The 16,809-nt window shown below is 34.9% G+C and overlaps 3 protein-coding genes across 3 annotated transcripts; all 3 read right to left on the reverse strand.

Moving 5' to 3' along the window:
* Positions 1 to 98: 98 nt before the first annotated feature.
* On the reverse strand, positions 99 to 1,017 carry LOC131179929 (protein OXIDATIVE STRESS 3-like). The gene is made up of 2 exons (XM_058147143.1): positions 696 to 1,017; positions 99 to 568 (listed from the first exon to the last, which is right to left on the reverse strand). Exons 1-2 carry the CDS (start codon positions 758 to 760, stop codon positions 358 to 360), a joined length of 276 nt encoding a protein of 91 aa, XP_058003126.1. The 5' UTR covers positions 761 to 1,017; the 3' UTR covers positions 99 to 357.
* A 1,437-nt stretch (positions 1,018 to 2,454) lies between these two features.
* Positions 2,455 to 5,779, reverse strand: LOC110657466 (probable receptor-like protein kinase At4g39110). Its single transcript, XM_021814705.2, has one exon. The coding sequence runs from the start codon at positions 5,431 to 5,433 to the stop codon at positions 2,863 to 2,865; it is 2,571 nt and encodes an 856-aa protein (XP_021670397.1). The 5' UTR covers positions 5,434 to 5,779; the 3' UTR covers positions 2,455 to 2,862.
* Positions 5,780 to 5,922: 143 nt separating this feature from the next.
* LOC110657808 (bifunctional phosphatase IMPL2, chloroplastic) lies at positions 5,923 to 10,456 on the reverse strand. The gene is made up of 9 exons (XM_021815214.2): positions 9,955 to 10,456; positions 9,177 to 9,255; positions 8,852 to 8,946; positions 8,712 to 8,761; positions 7,657 to 7,781; positions 7,391 to 7,457; positions 6,842 to 6,931; positions 6,317 to 6,428; positions 5,923 to 6,178 (listed from the first exon to the last, which is right to left on the reverse strand). The coding sequence occupies exons 1-9, from the start codon at positions 10,298 to 10,300 to the stop codon at positions 6,108 to 6,110; spliced, it is 1,035 nt and encodes a 344-aa protein (XP_021670906.2). The 5' UTR covers positions 10,301 to 10,456; the 3' UTR covers positions 5,923 to 6,107.
* Positions 10,457 to 16,809: the final 6,353 nt, after the last annotated feature.

The raw sequence follows: 16,809 nt of genomic DNA on the forward strand, positions 1-16,809 counted from the left end.
CCGTATTCAAACTTGTTCATAATATTGCGTTGTTTTAATATCGAGTTGAAGGAAAAATATTATATATGCATATCAAATTACCGGCTATATATTAAATCTAAAAACATTAAACATTATATATAGAGTTTCTTGTTTTGATAATTGTGAACCCGGCTAAATAACTACAAGGGAATATATGAGTTCACTCTTGAATTTTATTAAAAAAATTTCATGTACATCTTCTGTTTACTGAATTAAGATATTATGAGATATTTTAAAAGTTTATTGTGTTACCATATTTTTTTAGTAAATTCAGGGGTGAAGTGTTGTATTTGGCGTGACTACAAAATCGTTAACTAATTTGGTTGGTCAATTAATCTACACACCAACATAAAGCGTGGCACATTGGGTGGTGCTAGATATCCTTCGACATGGATATGGAGGAGCTTGCATTTCCCTCCCCTCTGAATATTTCTTCCTTTTCTTGGCATCTGGGTGTTCTTTTTTCTTTAAATCTTCAAGACACTGAACATCTGCAATGCATGTAAATGATCTTGATTTGCCTGAGTAGTACCTTGACAACCCTCTCCTGCTGAAACAAACAAATTATAATTAATGGGTATCAATATAGTTATACCAAGAAAAAAAAAAAGAGAGATTATGGAGTTTGTGATCAGATAAAAAGGAATTGAGGATGAAAGAATTTGTATCCTTACTTCTTTGGAAGATTGTTTCGCAGTGAATCCAAGTCGAAGGTCATCGTTTCAACTGGTTTCTCCATTTCTGTGAGGGAAAGAAAGGTTTGAGAGCATTTATATGAGAGAAAACAGTTGGAATCATGGGAATGGCAATGGGGATAAGGACTCACCCGTCATGAAGATGACTAATGATTAAGGGATGGTAAAATGGAGTTTCGACAAAGGTGTTGAGCCTCAAAAACAGAACTATTATTCCACGTCTTTTATCGATACTCTCTCTTGTTCATTCAACTCTTAACCCATAAATTCACTTTTTTAAGGCATATCTCACTGCATCTTCTTCTTTTCTAATTTTTTTCACCCAATTATTTGCATCGAAGATAAATACGCGTACACACATATTCAAAAAAGGGACATATCCTTAATTAAAGCTCATTCATATTAACTACGTATAAATTCCTGGTATCTACAAACTTTTCTTTTAAAACAGCCACTAATTAAGTCTCCAGCTATAATATAATGTTATTTAGTCATTCAATAATTAAATGTTTGTTTTAAACAATTTGATATAATTTGATTAGTTTTCCTTTACTTATAAGTTGTAGGAAAGGAAAAGTCTCGAATTTGAATTTTCTATTACTTATTTTAAGATTTTTTATCTTTATAGTAAAACAAAAATATTTCTTATTGTATAGTTTATCAATTATTACTTAGTTATTGTACTTCTTTTGAATAAAAAAAATGTTTGTTTCGTTAATACAATATTATGTTGGGTTCAAATTTTGTCAACCCCAATAATTCGTGAAGTATTAAAAAAAGAGAAATTATTAAATGCACTCATTGCACATGTATTATCTATCACAATCATGTGTGACTCACTCTCTATATTATAGGGAGGACTCACTTTTCTGTGAGAGAGAATATTATTTTTTAATACTCTCAATATATCTAATAATTAATAATAAAAAAAAACTCTAATAGGTTGAGAAGTAAGATATTTATATCTATGGTCTACACAAATATAATAAAATTGGTATCTAAAATAGTTCACCTAAAGGAAACAAGTGTCACTCTATTAGCCTTTTTTTTTTGTGTATTTGTCAATTTTATCCTATTTTATTAGTAAGACTATTTAATATGAATTTTTAATTTCTTAACGGTTAATATAAAAATTTAAATGAAATTAATATATATACATATATATTATAATTACAAAAGAGTACATGTGCTAGGGCGATGAAGTTTGGGCAAATGTGGCGGACTGCAATAGGGATTGTTTGTTTATTTTTGGAGTGATTTAGAGCACAATCAATAGTAAGTGGGGTTTGTTGCTTCTAGTTCCAGAGTCTAGCTGAGTTGATGTAAAAGGCGGTGGCTTTTGGTTAGTAGGAGATTTTCCTATTATGTTGTGAAAGCTTCTGTTTGTCAGCTCTCCAGGTTGCTCTAGCTTCTGTTACAAGAATTAGCGACACTGAATAGGTTCTTTTAGCAAATAAAGTATTTTTTTAAGCAAAAATCAGAACAATTTCTTTTAAGGGATACCTTGAATTATATAATTAGAAGGCAAAAACTTTACTGAGTGAATGCACTTAGTTGTTTAGTAATTGCATGGAAGTCTCTAAAATACACAGAAATACCATTAGCTACTGCTAGTCCAATAGCAGCAAACAAGCAAGTAAGATCTTGAAATTGAATGAGCTAATTTTCCAACAGTAGGGAAATCAAATGATATGATTGCAATTAGATGAAGATGTTCTTTGTTTGCTGCTAAGAGAATGATAATTACAAAATTTGCAGTAATAACATAAGTGGAAAAATGATATATATATATTGCTGCAACTATGAATCTATCCATCCCAGTTAATAAAAATGGCGTCTTATAATAGATACAAATCTCTACAACCACGAAATCAAATACTAAGAAAAGGCAAAAATAGCAAGATTAAAAAAAATGGATAGAACACTTAGCTAGATACACCATCATATATATAAAAAGTATATGAGCAATCCTAGCCCTTGAGAGAGCTCTCCAATGCTGCTAAGTATTATCCAGTTTTTGAAGCAAACAGCAAAAGCTACCAACAGTGGTGGGTGCTCCTCAGATAGTACAAAGATGAAGTCAAATGCTTGAACCGTTACTGATTTAAGGGGCTCTTCAGTTAGTGAAGCACATTTTTACAGGGTTTTATCTACCATTCAACCCTGAAAATTGGGCAAACATTGCAGTTCCTGAATGTTCATTAATGGCCCTAACTTCAGCAGGGCTATTGTTTTCATCAGGTACAGAAACAGGACGATCATCAGTAGTGGGAGTAACAGGACTTGGAGTTACTACAACAGGGGAGGCTGCTACACCTGTGGATGATTTAGTTTCATCCTCACCTTTCCCTTGTGAGAAGGCTTCCTGAAGTTGTAAGGCATACTCCAAGTTCCAGAGAACATCTCCCATTGAAGGCCTGTCAACTCCATGTTCAGCCAGGCACTTCTCTGCAGCCTCAGCAAATTTCTTCATTGATTCAGGATTGATTGTGCCTACAAGTAGAGGGTCAATGATCTTTTCAAGCAATCCTTTTCTCTTCCATTGCATAGCCCACTCAGCCAAGTTAACTTGTTCTCTAGGGAGTTGTGGATTAATGGCAGGCCTTGCGCATAACACCTCGAGCAGCACCACCCCAAATGAGTACACATCTGATTTATCTGTTAGTTGTTGTCTCCTGAAGTACTCAGGATCTAAGTACCCAAAGCTTCCCTTCACTGCAGTGCTTACATGGCCTTGACCCATAGGTGCATCTTTAGAAAGTCCAAAGTCTGCAACTTTGGCAACAAAGGCATCATCAAGCAAAATATTTGTGGTCTTTACATCCCGGTGAATGATACCTTGTGCAGTGCCAGTATGCAGGTAATGAAGTCCACGGGCAGCTCCAATAGAGATCTCTAATCTCTGCTTCCATGACAATGGAGGTAAATTCTTACCATATAGATGATCCCTGAAAGGCCCATTAGACATGTACTCATAAACTAGGATCATTTCATCGTTCTCATCACAATACCCAATTAATGACACCAAATGCCTATGTCTGAGCTTAGATAGCATCTGAATTTCTGTCTGGAACTCTGTAATTCCTTGTTCAGATTGTGGATTACCTCTCTTGACGGCAACTTGTGTACCTTCATCAATCACACCAAGATAGACATTGCCAAACCCACCAACTCCAATTATTGCAGTTTGATCAAAGTTCTTGGTGGCCTCCTGCAACTCTGAGAAGGAGAAATAACGACCTAGACCAAGAGAAGATTTATGAGAGCCCATTGAGGTTTTGCTATTCATGAAACTATTATCACCAGCATGGATAGGAAGCAACCAAGAAGAGAAGCTATTCCTCTTTTGCCAGTCTTGGGGTCTCTTATGCCATTTGATCACCATAGCACCAAGACCAACAAATGCACCAAACATCATAGCAAAACCTACAGCTGCAACCGTGCTACGACTGGCAAAAGCCACCCTGCCATCAACCCCAAACTCTCCATCCAAACTATCAACTGAGCTGCTCATTTTCATGACCTCCAATCCATTTAGAATAGCATTTATGGTACCTGTAGCCTCACCCATTGGACCTACTTGAACATTCAGTCCATTAGTCATCAACGTTGAATTCACCACAATGTCTTTAAAATAGGGAGCTGCCAATTCGCTCGTGAGGGATGACAAATCCAAACCAGAAATTGCCATTTTTCCATTAACATACACATTGAAGTAAAGATCATTAAGTGATTTACTCACAATGTCACAAAAATGTAGCCGAACCAGGTAATTAAACGTTGTATCAACCTCAAATTGCCATGTTATATTGAAATTTGCCTGCGATGTTTTTGCATCAGCCATCTCCTGAGCAGATGAATAAACTGTTGCAGGTGCAATCAGAGGCGAGATACCTGTTCCATACTTGATGGAGGAAGTAGGGATGGATACGTTCTTAGCCAAGGCTATGTCTTTAAGGTACTTATTGTCATTTTCCCAAGTCCTCCCAAGGGTATCATTTGCTGAGGTAATCAAAGGTCCTCCAACATTAAGCCTGTACACAACCTGGTATGCATAACTGGTCAAGCCTGAAAAGCTCGAAATGGGGAAGAGGCCAGTGCCTTCATCAGGGAGCAAAACATCGGGGGCAGAAACAACCTCAATGGCATTGATGAAAGCAGCAGAATTCTTTATAGGTTGAAAGTGAAGGGAAAACTTTGGATCAGTCACATTAATAAGGTACTCCCTGAGGAAAGGTCTAGTTTCATTGTTGACGTTGAAGTTGTGGAGGAGAACATACTTATCGGCAGTGACTGAAAACGTAGCTGTCTGGAGATCAAACCGTGTGTTCTTGAGCGGGAAGAAATGGAGGCGTACCCAATGCCATCCTGGAGTTTTCATTGTAAAGGTATAAGTGGCTTCCTGAACAAAAATCCTGGCAGATAGATATATAGGGGAAGGAACATCTGCAGAAGGGACAGAAACTAAGATATTCTCTTCAGTCTGTAAGTAACTTTCAGCTTCATGGTCAGTCTTAAAGACCCTTCCATCAGGAATGGCTGGCAGGCTCTTAGAGCCACAACTGATAAGAATCTGATCAGCAGGAGCAAAGGTGGTGGTTTCTGCAGAGGCAGCAACGAAGAAGGCATAGAGGAGAGCCAGGAGGATAGCCATCGAAGATGACGACAATGAGGAAGATAGAAAAAGATTGAATAAGTGTTTCTTTTCTATCTCCATCCCTCCTGGGCGAGGGTGGATGATGGTTTTAAAATTTAGAGTAATTAAGAGATTTTGAGAGAAAAGTGTTTTATTCCCTATAATGAGAATTGGAATTGGGCGTCGTTGGTTATTTTCATTTTCTTGATTATAGGTGAAGCAGAAATGACTTTGTTTTTCCTGATAAGGAGGCAATGTTTTAGGAAGGAGAGCTTTTGGTCATGAAAATTTTAACACCTTCTTCTAGTTGCTGCTAAAAGGATAACGGTCATAACTGATTTACATTATTTGGAAATGGTCAATCACCATTCCTCTCTCTCTCTCTCTCTCTCTCTCTCTCTCTCTATAGAGAAAATTTGACCGAGTTGTTTTTTTGTTTCCATTTAATTTAAGAATAAAGATTGTTGATTTTAAACAAAAGGACTAATTAGTTAACATTTTAAAAATTAAATATTTAAGTTTTTAAAGCACAGAGATAACCTTACTAATTTTGTCAAACCTCAAAGATACTTTTGTGAAGTCAATTTATTTAACTCTTGCTGCCACTTTGTTCATTTCTACAGGTCATCTACCTACCCTAGATTGCACTAAACTAAATAACAAAATGTAGAAATTTTACAATTCAGAGCACATAGTCCCACCAATTATCCCCAAGCAATAGGGGAGAGGAGGGCTGCACAATTCTGTGGAAATCTTCAATGCCATTGTAATGAATCTAGTGCTTGTTGGTGAATCTGTTTGTCCCCAGCTGCCACCACGTTGAAACCTGAAAAATAAATGAAGAATTGAAGGAAGTTTTCCGTCTGCAAATAATTGGAAGACTAGGCTCACAACTTTTGGGATGAATCCTGTGTCAAATGAAGGCAAATCAGAATAATGTGACCTTGAAAGAATGGAAACCTACTTGTTGCACGAGAATCTGGAGAAGCATCCCAATGAAGATGATGTCCTTTCCAATCAGTTATGATACCTCCAGCACCCTCTATCACGGGTACAAGGGAAAGGAAATCGTATGGCTGGTAAAGGAGGAGGGGGAAAAAAAAGGATAAATTTCATCATATATACAGAAAATCCAGAACACATGATTTACAGGGTATGAAAATGAAACAAGACCAACATGCTATTGAATCAAATTAAAGAGAAGAAAATATGTAAATGCAAAAAGCTTGATCTAGATTTGCATTGTTTAGTGCATTGGGCAGTTTCACAATATTCATTACGAAGATGCTGTATAAAAAGAATATTAATAATGATAAAAAGAAGGTCTCCAGTTTCTATTAAATCTTCATTTCCTGGAAAAGATCTGCCACCTACAATGAAACTGAATAGTTAGGACAGTCCTTTGTTCTCCATGAAGACTGAACCATGCATGTCAAGTGTACTGATAACTGGCCAATCAACAATGCAGAAGAAAATGAGCACCACATACCTTGAGACCAGACTCAATGACAAGATCCACATATCCCGAAGCCAAAAGGGCATAGGCATAACAGTCACAGCCATATAATGGCACTTTCACCTGCAAAAACAGGGAAAGGGAGTTCAAAATAAATAAATAAAAATAAAAAGGATCAATGAAACTAAAATGCTTTACAAAAGTTCAATTGTTCATTGAGAAAACATTGCAGTTAGGCCTCTAGGAATCAAGCTTGGTCTGGCTACCAAGAAGTCTTGCCAAAGAGTTAATCAAATGATGCAAGTTTGAATTAGCCTACAAAAAATATGAATTTCAATACTGATTTGTCATGATTATGCAAAAACACAAAGTAATGGTAAGACATTAGAGTGAGAATTGATATAGATTCTGAATTTGAAACTTGTCAAATTTAAAGAAGAGCAGCAAAGTAATGTTGCTTTGTTATTCTATAATTATGATTCTCTATGTATTTCCGTTACATGTATCAATATTCCACCGGTACAAAAGTATATCAGCTAGAAATATCTTAGCCAAAATCCATTTTGAACAGATTATACGGACCTTACTTCTGACACGAGCAAATGCCTCTTCAGCATCCCCACTGAATAGATGTGGGCTGGTGGTGTACCTGACCAAGGGAGGGAGAAAGAGAGAGAAAGAGGTAGAAAGAAGAAAGAAGAGTTAAAGATACACATTACTCATGTGAAATGCATGAGAAGAATCAACTAGATCACCAGCAGTGCAAATACTTTAATTAAGTCACTTTGATTCATGAATGACAACCCTTTTTTATAAGTAGAAAGATAAACAAGAGCATGAGAACGTACAAATATGCCTGTGACAGTTTTGCACAAGTCCGTGTAGACAATTCCTCCCCATTCAGTGTTGTCCTCCTTCCACTTATCCCAATCCATCTTTCCCTCAGTATAGGTTGATCAATTATGCCAACAATCTGTGAAAAGATTTTTGGCACTTTAGGAAGAATAAAACACTCATAAAAGCTGCGCACTCAAAACTTACCATGCATTTTTCTAGCAAATAAATATTATAGTGAGATTAAATGCTTAAAATATTACAAGGATATGCAAACCAACAAATGAATAAAGATGAGTGATGCTTTTATCAACCATTCATAAGACATGCTCTGATAATATTACATGAAGAGGACTGTTGCCTTGCTATGTTTGCACCAAAGAAAAGTTCAGGGGAGAGAACTCTGTAGACACTCCTATTCTTCCCTATTTTCCTGAAGTTGGTTGTTCTCATGCCTTAGACCTGTGACTTGGTAATTGCAAACCTAAGACTTTTGCACAACATAATGCCCTTTCTGAAGTGATAAATAAATGAACAGCTATAAAATAATTTAAGCAAACCAATTAGATCTATAATGATGTAAGGAATTGGTAAGCTATACAATCAACTGTTGTCAAGCCCAAAGTTACTGCAAACAAGCCCTTCTTTATAGTTATACCAGAATGACAACATTCTAGTTCTTCTATAAAAGACAGGAACAATTGTAGCTTGCTCAATGTTAATGAACATTGCCCTTCTTAAAGATCCAATAAATGCACCGAAGTTATCCAGTCAGAAAGGAGAACATGAGTTGCAATGCCTTATTTCCTACAACTCCAGTTCACCCTGCCTTATAAATTTTTGAGAATATGATACTATTAACTTAGGTAAGCCTGATCATGTAGGTACTTTCCTCTATTTTCAAATTTAAGAGGGGAAGAAAAGCATCTTCCATTCCAAAAGCTATAATACACAAAAACAAAAAGTTATCTTATTTTTATTTATGCAAAATACTGCAACAAGCCTATTTACTCTAAAAACCATTCCTTTCTTTCTTTTCTTGCAACCAGAAGGCAGGTGGTAGACTTACTGGTTTGCCCCTATGTAGCAGAGCAATGAGTGTACCAAACAAGGGCTTACCTGAAACAATTGAAAGTAGCATTGAATTACTTGAGAAAATTCTTCAAAGATCGTAACTTGATGACAGAAAAGGAACAGATAGAGGCACACCAGTAATAAAACTCTTTGTCCCATCTATTGGATCTAAAACCCAAACATAGTCAGAGAACTTCTCTTTACACCTCCAACCATTCTCCTCACCATAACTACAATCAAAATTCTTCTAAAAGTTAAAGCAGAAATAAACCAACTATTGAACAGGTTTATTAAGTTTAGCAACTCAACCAAGTATCCATTTGAGTTGATTAAGCAAGTAATTCAATTTCTGGGATACAGAAAAGCCACAAAATAAAGATTGGAACACTTCCCCCCTACTTTTAACTCAGCAATCAAACAGAAGTGCTACATGGGTTTAAGAATATGATGAGCAACTCACATTGCATGAGATGGAAAATTCTCCAATATAATTGAGACCATAGATTCCTCTGCTGCTTTATCCGCAATTGTTACAGGACCTTTAGTGAATTGAACACCAGAATAATGAGGATATAAATAGAAACTAACAAACGCACTAAGTTACAGATGCCAGACACAATCATTATTAGCGTTAAAGGAGCAGAATAAGAAAAGAAATAAAGATAGGTGCCTAGATGTTAGGCAATTTGAGACTAAAGAAAAGGCTTGTCTGCCCTTCAAGTAAACCAGGCAAGGACTTGGCTTAGTGATTTAATTACTTTATAATAAAAATCTAAAACAGAAGCAAAAGAGAAATTTCCTAGAACCAGCGTTTCTTTTTCCAAAATACTCTCATTATAGAACCGAAGTTAAGGAATTTGATCAAGCTACATTTTAATATCAGATAATCCTTTATTAGAATTTCGAAACCTCTACGCAAATATCAGCAAAACAACCATTATTGAACAATTTAAAGGCGATAGTCCAGAAATATGAAGGTTCTAATTGCTTTCAACTTAGAAAAGCTTGCTAGAACTCCATTGAAGCAACATAAATTACAAAACTAAAAAATTTCCAGTCTTTTCCCTTCCCTTTCCCACATTTTCTAGACAACAAAATGAAACGAAGCCCGCCATTCCCCATTGTCAATAAAAACTCAAATTCAGCTGGAAATACGATTACTTGAGGTAGCAAAAAATACTACACACATCATAAAAGTAAATATATTTAAAAAAACACATATTATACATCGCACATACTCGAATCCTCCTTATCAAGAATTTCAAATTTCTTTCGGAAGTACTTGCGAATGACTTCACCAGAGGCATCAGCAAGCTTGTTGGCGACATGAGCGAAGCGGTCGAGGTCGGCGTCGGAGAGTAGTGACTGAAGAGTATCGGAGTGATCAGAAAATTTTGAATTTGAGGTCATTGTAGAAGCGAACTTAGGGTGGATTTGAAGAGAGAGAGGAGAGTGAAGTTTGAGGGCTGGAAAAGAGAGTGTAGTGGCGGTGGCGGTGTTTGCAGAGAAGTGGAGGGAGTGGGAGGGAAAGAATTTCGGGGATTGAGAGAGGAAATAGGATTGAGATTGAGATTGAGAAAGCATTTTGGAAATATGAAGAGGATATATATAGGCTGGAAATACACAGAGGGAAAGACGAGAGAAAGTGAGTGAGTGAGTGACGACTGACGACGGCTGAGAGAGGGAAAGGGCAGTGCGGAAGGTGGTGGATGCGGGGATCTCGTGATATCCGACCCGATCTGACTAATAATTATTATTATTATAATAATTATTATTATTATAATTATTATGACGTAAAAAAGTAAGTTTTTCTGTTTATTTTTTCATTTACCACGATATCTTTATGTCCATTCGGCTTGCTGACTGCTCTAAGACTGCTTCTCCCAAGAATCGAATCCTAGGTTCTCTCTTTCCATTTTAAATGCTCTAGTTATCAGCCGCCATCAAATATTGTAATTGACGTGAGTAGATTAGGTGTACAAAAATTTATATACAAAAATATATAAATAGGGTTAATTTATTAAATTTTATATATTTTTTTATATGCAATATCTTTTTAATTCTTTATGATTTAAGTTTTAAAATTTATAATTCTCTCCCTTTTATTATTGGTCATTTAATTAAATATCGTTAACTCTCTATCTTATTATATTTCACCAATTATTCAATCAATAAGAGGTCATTCTACCATTTATTTAATTCATCAGAATCTATTATTTATTTAACCTATCAGAATCTACCACTACTCTAACTAATAATGGCACATCTTAACCTCTAATTCCATAACGGATTCTCAAGTAAAAGACTCCATACCTATCTGAAGTATCCTCTTCATGTATCCATTTTTGATTTTTTTTACGAACTAAATTTATATTTTCCATCTCATACATCCTTCAAGTTCTATAACAATGAGTGATGGGCACTCACAAACAGCACCTAAGTTCATCTATCCAACAAGGCAGACTTTGCATCCACTCAAAACAATATCAACCAATGTGATAAGACACTAAGAAGAAATGCAGAAGAAAATGTATTGATCAAGTGTCAAGATACAATTAAAACCTGTCTAAGAGCAACTTGATCATCAAAATAAGATAAACAATGTGATCAGATTGCTTGAATCCAAATTCTTACAAGAAACAAGGAAGAAAATACAAGCTCACTTATTCAATAATGGTGACAGAATTCTCTGCAGTATTTTCTCTCAAAAATGACTCTTCAAGTTGCCTAAAAAAAATAAAGAAGACAGGTATATATAGATGGGGCACCAACAGAATGCTGCCTACATGGCACTAGAAGACAAAAGAAATGAAAATATCCTCTTTAAAATGTGGCATCTGGTATGGGAAAGAATATTCCAAATTTGGGATGGTTGTCATGGGAAGAACATTCCAGATTTGCTCAATTGGCCAAATCATCTAAAGCCATGTGTACTGGTAAGATGGCAGCCAAGTAATCTCTAAATGCCAGGCTGGCCAAATGTGGGAGTGACAAGTCATGTGGCACTCCTTACCCGACTACAGTGCAGTCGAGCGAGGCATGTCACACTCAGTGCCAGAGCACCCTATCTTATCTTACTTTATTCCTTTAAAAATTTTGAATTCGTTTAATTTAATATCAATTATTTTTCGACAGAGAAACTAATGGAGTTTCTCCTATTTTATTAATGTTTGACGTGTTTCACTATTCACCTGCTTGAAATTCAATAATATTTTCACAATAAAATCTTATCCATGCCAATGATAATTATTTCATCAATCATTCTCATAATTATCTCATATTTCAAATCTCATCCATATATTTCAATTTCATAATCATTTCTATACATTTCCATTCATACTCAATTCATATGTAAAAATTTTCAAATTACATAAATTTATATGATTTATAAACTAATTACACTAGTTCATAATTTACATAATATACAAAAATACATAAAATAACTTATATGGGCCCTATCTACATGCATTGTTGAGGAGGTGACAACCTTGAGCATTTCTAACACTTTTGCAGATCAAAACTCCAAAATCTCTGTTTAATATTTGCTAGGCTTTACCTTCAGTACCTGCGTGAGGAAACAAATCCATCGCACTAAGCATTACTGCTTAGTGGTGCGATAATATAACAAGAAAATAATATATACAACATTCATTTATTTAACAATATTAAATTTAGTCTTAATTTATTATGAGAGACACATTTGTAACATTTATTTACGTTCTACTTCTTTTGCAAATCTTCTTATCATTTCATTAATTTATTTCCAGGTATTTTGAATCATTGCATAGTAAATAAAATTTTAAAACAAATTCTAGTATCTTTCTTATTCATTCATTTAATTCACATTATTCTTAGCAAATTTCACTACCCAAGTAACCTATGACAGGCTGACTAAACTAGATAACTGGTCGTTGGCACTGGACACCGCAGTGCCTCGGGCTGTCATACCATGGGACGCGGAATGTCAACCACGTATGCAATCAGAAAGGCTAAAAAGCCATGATAACACATAATCAGGCATAAAAGCCATGAGTGCGGGCATAAAGCCATGAATACGGGCATAAAGCCAAGAATACAGGCATAAAGCCATGAATATAGGCATAAAGCCTTACGCAGTACTGCTAAAACAATACTCTATTGGCATGCCAATCTATCCAATCTGACACACGTGTCTAGGCAATACATGGGCACATTAGTACGATTAAGAGTTTATATGTTTCATCATTTCATTATATTTTTCATTTATATTTTTATAGCATTCTAATTTTGTTTATAGTGGAAGCATAATTTCCAAATTCACATTTATAGGTAATTTATGCATTCATCGTAATATTTATACTAATTACAATTTACATTCATGTGATCTACCATTCACATTCAAAACATCTTTCCTTTCTCTCTTGATGGTAACCTAAATCCCAAATGACACTTTTATCTCATTTATACATTCAACAATCTATTCATGTAAATTACATTTTATACTTCAAGTTGTATTGCTAATATATTATAAATTCCCTTGGTGTTGGGAGTATAAGTCTTAATTACCTATTCACAAATTTTTAGTATTCATTAAGTCATTCAAATTCACCAATTACAATATATATATATTTATACATTACTCATAATGACTTTTTTAATTTCTTTTATTATTTCTTATGTCTTTAAAGTTACTATTTATACATTATTATTCACTCAAATTGTTGACTTTTCATATATAATAGGTGTGTTAATTCCAATTGCACTAAGATCCCACATTTTGAGTTCTAAATTTGTTGGCATTGATTGCCAATTGCAATTCAAAGCCTTCTAAAAGTATTTCTAAATTTCAGTTTTTATGTCCTATGTTTACTATTTCATTGGTCTATGCTAAAGTGAGAATTTGGCTAATCTTTCTTCATGAAAGTTGTTCCTTTATGTATCTAGTTTAATTTCCTTTTTGAATCACTCTATTTGGAGTTTTTTAGCTCAAGTTATGGCCTAAATACCATTACTGGCCGGATAGGGCAGTACCCAGAATTTCTAGGCAGAATCCATTCTAGCAGTTTTGGTGTCCTGAGTTTGATGGGCAATTTCGTTAAGTTCTGGTCAAAATTTGAAGTTGTGTCCTTCATGAAAGTTGTCCTAAATTGTCTAAGCTTTCCATTGATATAAATATTAGGTCAATTGAACATTTCTACAGTGAGTTATGACCAAATGAATGAACAATGTTCATTTGGTCATTTTGCCTAGGCAGAATGTGTATTACCCGGATTTGGTCAATTTTTTGGACATCCTAAGTTTGATTTCTAGACAGGGTTCCTTCATTAAATTTGTGCCATTATGTGTCTAATTTCATGTCCAATTGGCCTTGCACCAATTGAACCTACACAACCCAAGTTATGGCTGCCCAAACATGCTGGACTTACATCCAAACCTGCAGTGCACACTGGACAGCATAGCTAACCTCAATTCCCATGGCATAAATCACTTCATTTCCTAATCAAACACAGCCAAATGGTCACTAATTAACCATTACAATATTAATTTAAGTTCAGTTACATCAACCTCCAAAATTGAGTTTCAAAACCCTAACCCTAATTAACCAAGCCTCTAATTCATGCATCTTACTCCTAATTTGCTATACTAATCATATAATTTATACTAGGGGCAGCTAATATGTCACTTCAAATCAAAGAATTCTCCTAACCCTAACTCATGTCAAGGCTGCCAAAATTTCATGGAACATAATCATGCCTCATTAATTTAGTTTTTATCAAATTTTCAACTTAACTTAGCTTAAATTCATGTTTAGAAAGATGTAAAAGCAAAGAATATGTCACTAACCTCTTTGGGGTCAAACTTGGTCTTGTGAAACTTTAAGAACTCCTTCAATTCTCGGCTGCCATAATCTTAAAGAGGAGCTAAGGAGTATTTTTAGTGTTGGAGCCTTAGGGTTTTGGGCAAAGAACAAGGAGATCCAAGCTTGGACATAAAAGAAAATAGAGGAAATGGGGAGGAGCTGGTTCGGCTGAAGAAGAAGCATATTGTTTCCTGCAATTTTTTTCTACCCATTTTATGCTTTTTAAGTGGTTTATGGACATGTGTCATAATGTGATTGAGTGGGAGTGCTTTAGTGACATCATATGATGTCATAATTCCCAATTTCTTTCATTTTTCTTTCCTTTTTTTTTCTACTCAGTTTCAATTCAATTTTTAGCAATACTTATTCATATTTTAGATCATAATAATTATTTACTTAACTGGACAAGTGATGAGAATCAAGCTACATCCATGCCAAAGGATTTCATCCAAGGTTCAATTACTAGAGCTAGAGCTAAATCACTTCAGAATTTAATTTGTGAAATCTTAAAGAGCAAGGATTATAAGCCGGAATGGCATGAAGAAAATTATAAAGGATTAAATTTGGTGAAAATTAAGCTTGGAAGTGACTAGGTGTCATGTGGAGCATTATGTTACGTGGAATAAACTGTGGATATGCATGTACCAGATCCAACCCATGTACATGCATCTGCTGGCACCTTTTTTCAAAGAATATTCCTTGCTGTTATAACCACCTCTCTTTTGGACTTAAATGCCCTTATTTGCTGCTGTATTAAATTTACTTTTTGTAAGGAGTTTTTAGACTTTTGATAGATTAATTTTTGTTTAGACTTAGAGCTCCTTGCAGCTGTTATTAAAGTAGGGATATTTTTGTCTTTAGCTTTGGAGCCAAGAGACTATAAATACAAGTGTAATGAGAGAGTAGAGGACACACTTTGAATATTAATGAAAGATTGTTTCTGCTCCTTTAGTGAGTAAATTGGCTGTTGCCTTTGTTCTTGTGAAGCTCATTAACTTGCTGAGACTTCTATCTTGCAAGGTTTAATGTGCATAATATTCTTGGTTTATTCATTCTCCATATGAATTAGGTCAAGAATCCCATTTCTGATATTTTCTTTGAATTACACAGCAATCTGATTGTGTTGGTTCAAAGAATCAAATTCATACATCTTGATCTGGTGCTTTCCATATTGTTCCTTTAATCCTTGAATGTGGGTTTTCAAGTTACCAATTACTTGAAGGTTCACATTAATTTTGGTATCAGAGCAAAGGGACGTCCAAATAAGGTAGATTCTCTATTTGCTTCTTATTCTTTGTGTGTTTGTTACCTTTTTCATATTTGCTGTTTGGCTTTAGTTCCATATTTGTTTCTTCTTCTTCATCTTGCATCTGGTTCTTTCTTGCTAAACCTTGTTTTGCTTCTTATTGTATTTTTGTTATTCACATTTTTATTCATTGTGTGCTTGACCGAAATTGGCTCTTGGGATTTAGTATGACTTGTTTGTTTAAAATTTTGTTTTGTTGAGTTTGTCTTAGGGTTTTGGGTTAATCAAGCCAAAGCCATTATTCTAGCTTTCCATCTTGCTTCCTTCATTTTGATATCAAGCATGAGAGATTATTTGGGTCATTGAGTTCGACTTACCTATTAGGCTTGAAACTTTACCAGCATTATTTGGGTATGTTTAAGACGTTGGGTATAAATTTTGGGGGTTGTTTGATATTGTTTGCCTACTGAACCAAAATTTTGTGGCAGACCCGATCAAATTAATTTCACAGAGCAAATAGATCCAGAAATTCCTGAAAATTTACAGGGTGTTTATACCCCACTTCAGTAGTTCCCAAATTAAATTTCAGCTTAAAATTCAACCGTTTATGTAGGGAACCAAAATTTTGCGGCAGAATCGGTCAAATTAACTTCACATAGCAAATATGCTCAAAAATTTCTGAAAATTTATTGGTTGTTTATACCCCATTTCAGTAGTTACTGAATTAAATTTCAGCTTAAAATTCTTCCGTTTGTGTGGGGAGCCAAAATTTTGTGGCAGACCCGATCAAATTAAGTTCACATTGCAAATCAGCCCAGAAATTCCTGAAAATTTACAGGTTATTTATGCCACATTTTAGCTGTTCTCAAATTAAATCTTAGCTCAAAATTTAATCGTTTGTGTGGGGAACCAAAATTTTGCGGCAGACACGATTAAATTTGGTTTACATTGTAATCCTGTCAAGAAAAGCCTGAAATTCTAGCAGTAATTAGTCAGTATTGGCTTGCA

The sequence above is a fragment of the Hevea brasiliensis genome, chromosome 1 (assembly GCF_030052815.1).
Source record: "Hevea brasiliensis isolate MT/VB/25A 57/8 chromosome 1, ASM3005281v1, whole genome shotgun sequence".
Classification (NCBI taxonomy): Eukaryota; Viridiplantae; Streptophyta; class Magnoliopsida; order Malpighiales; family Euphorbiaceae; genus Hevea; species Hevea brasiliensis.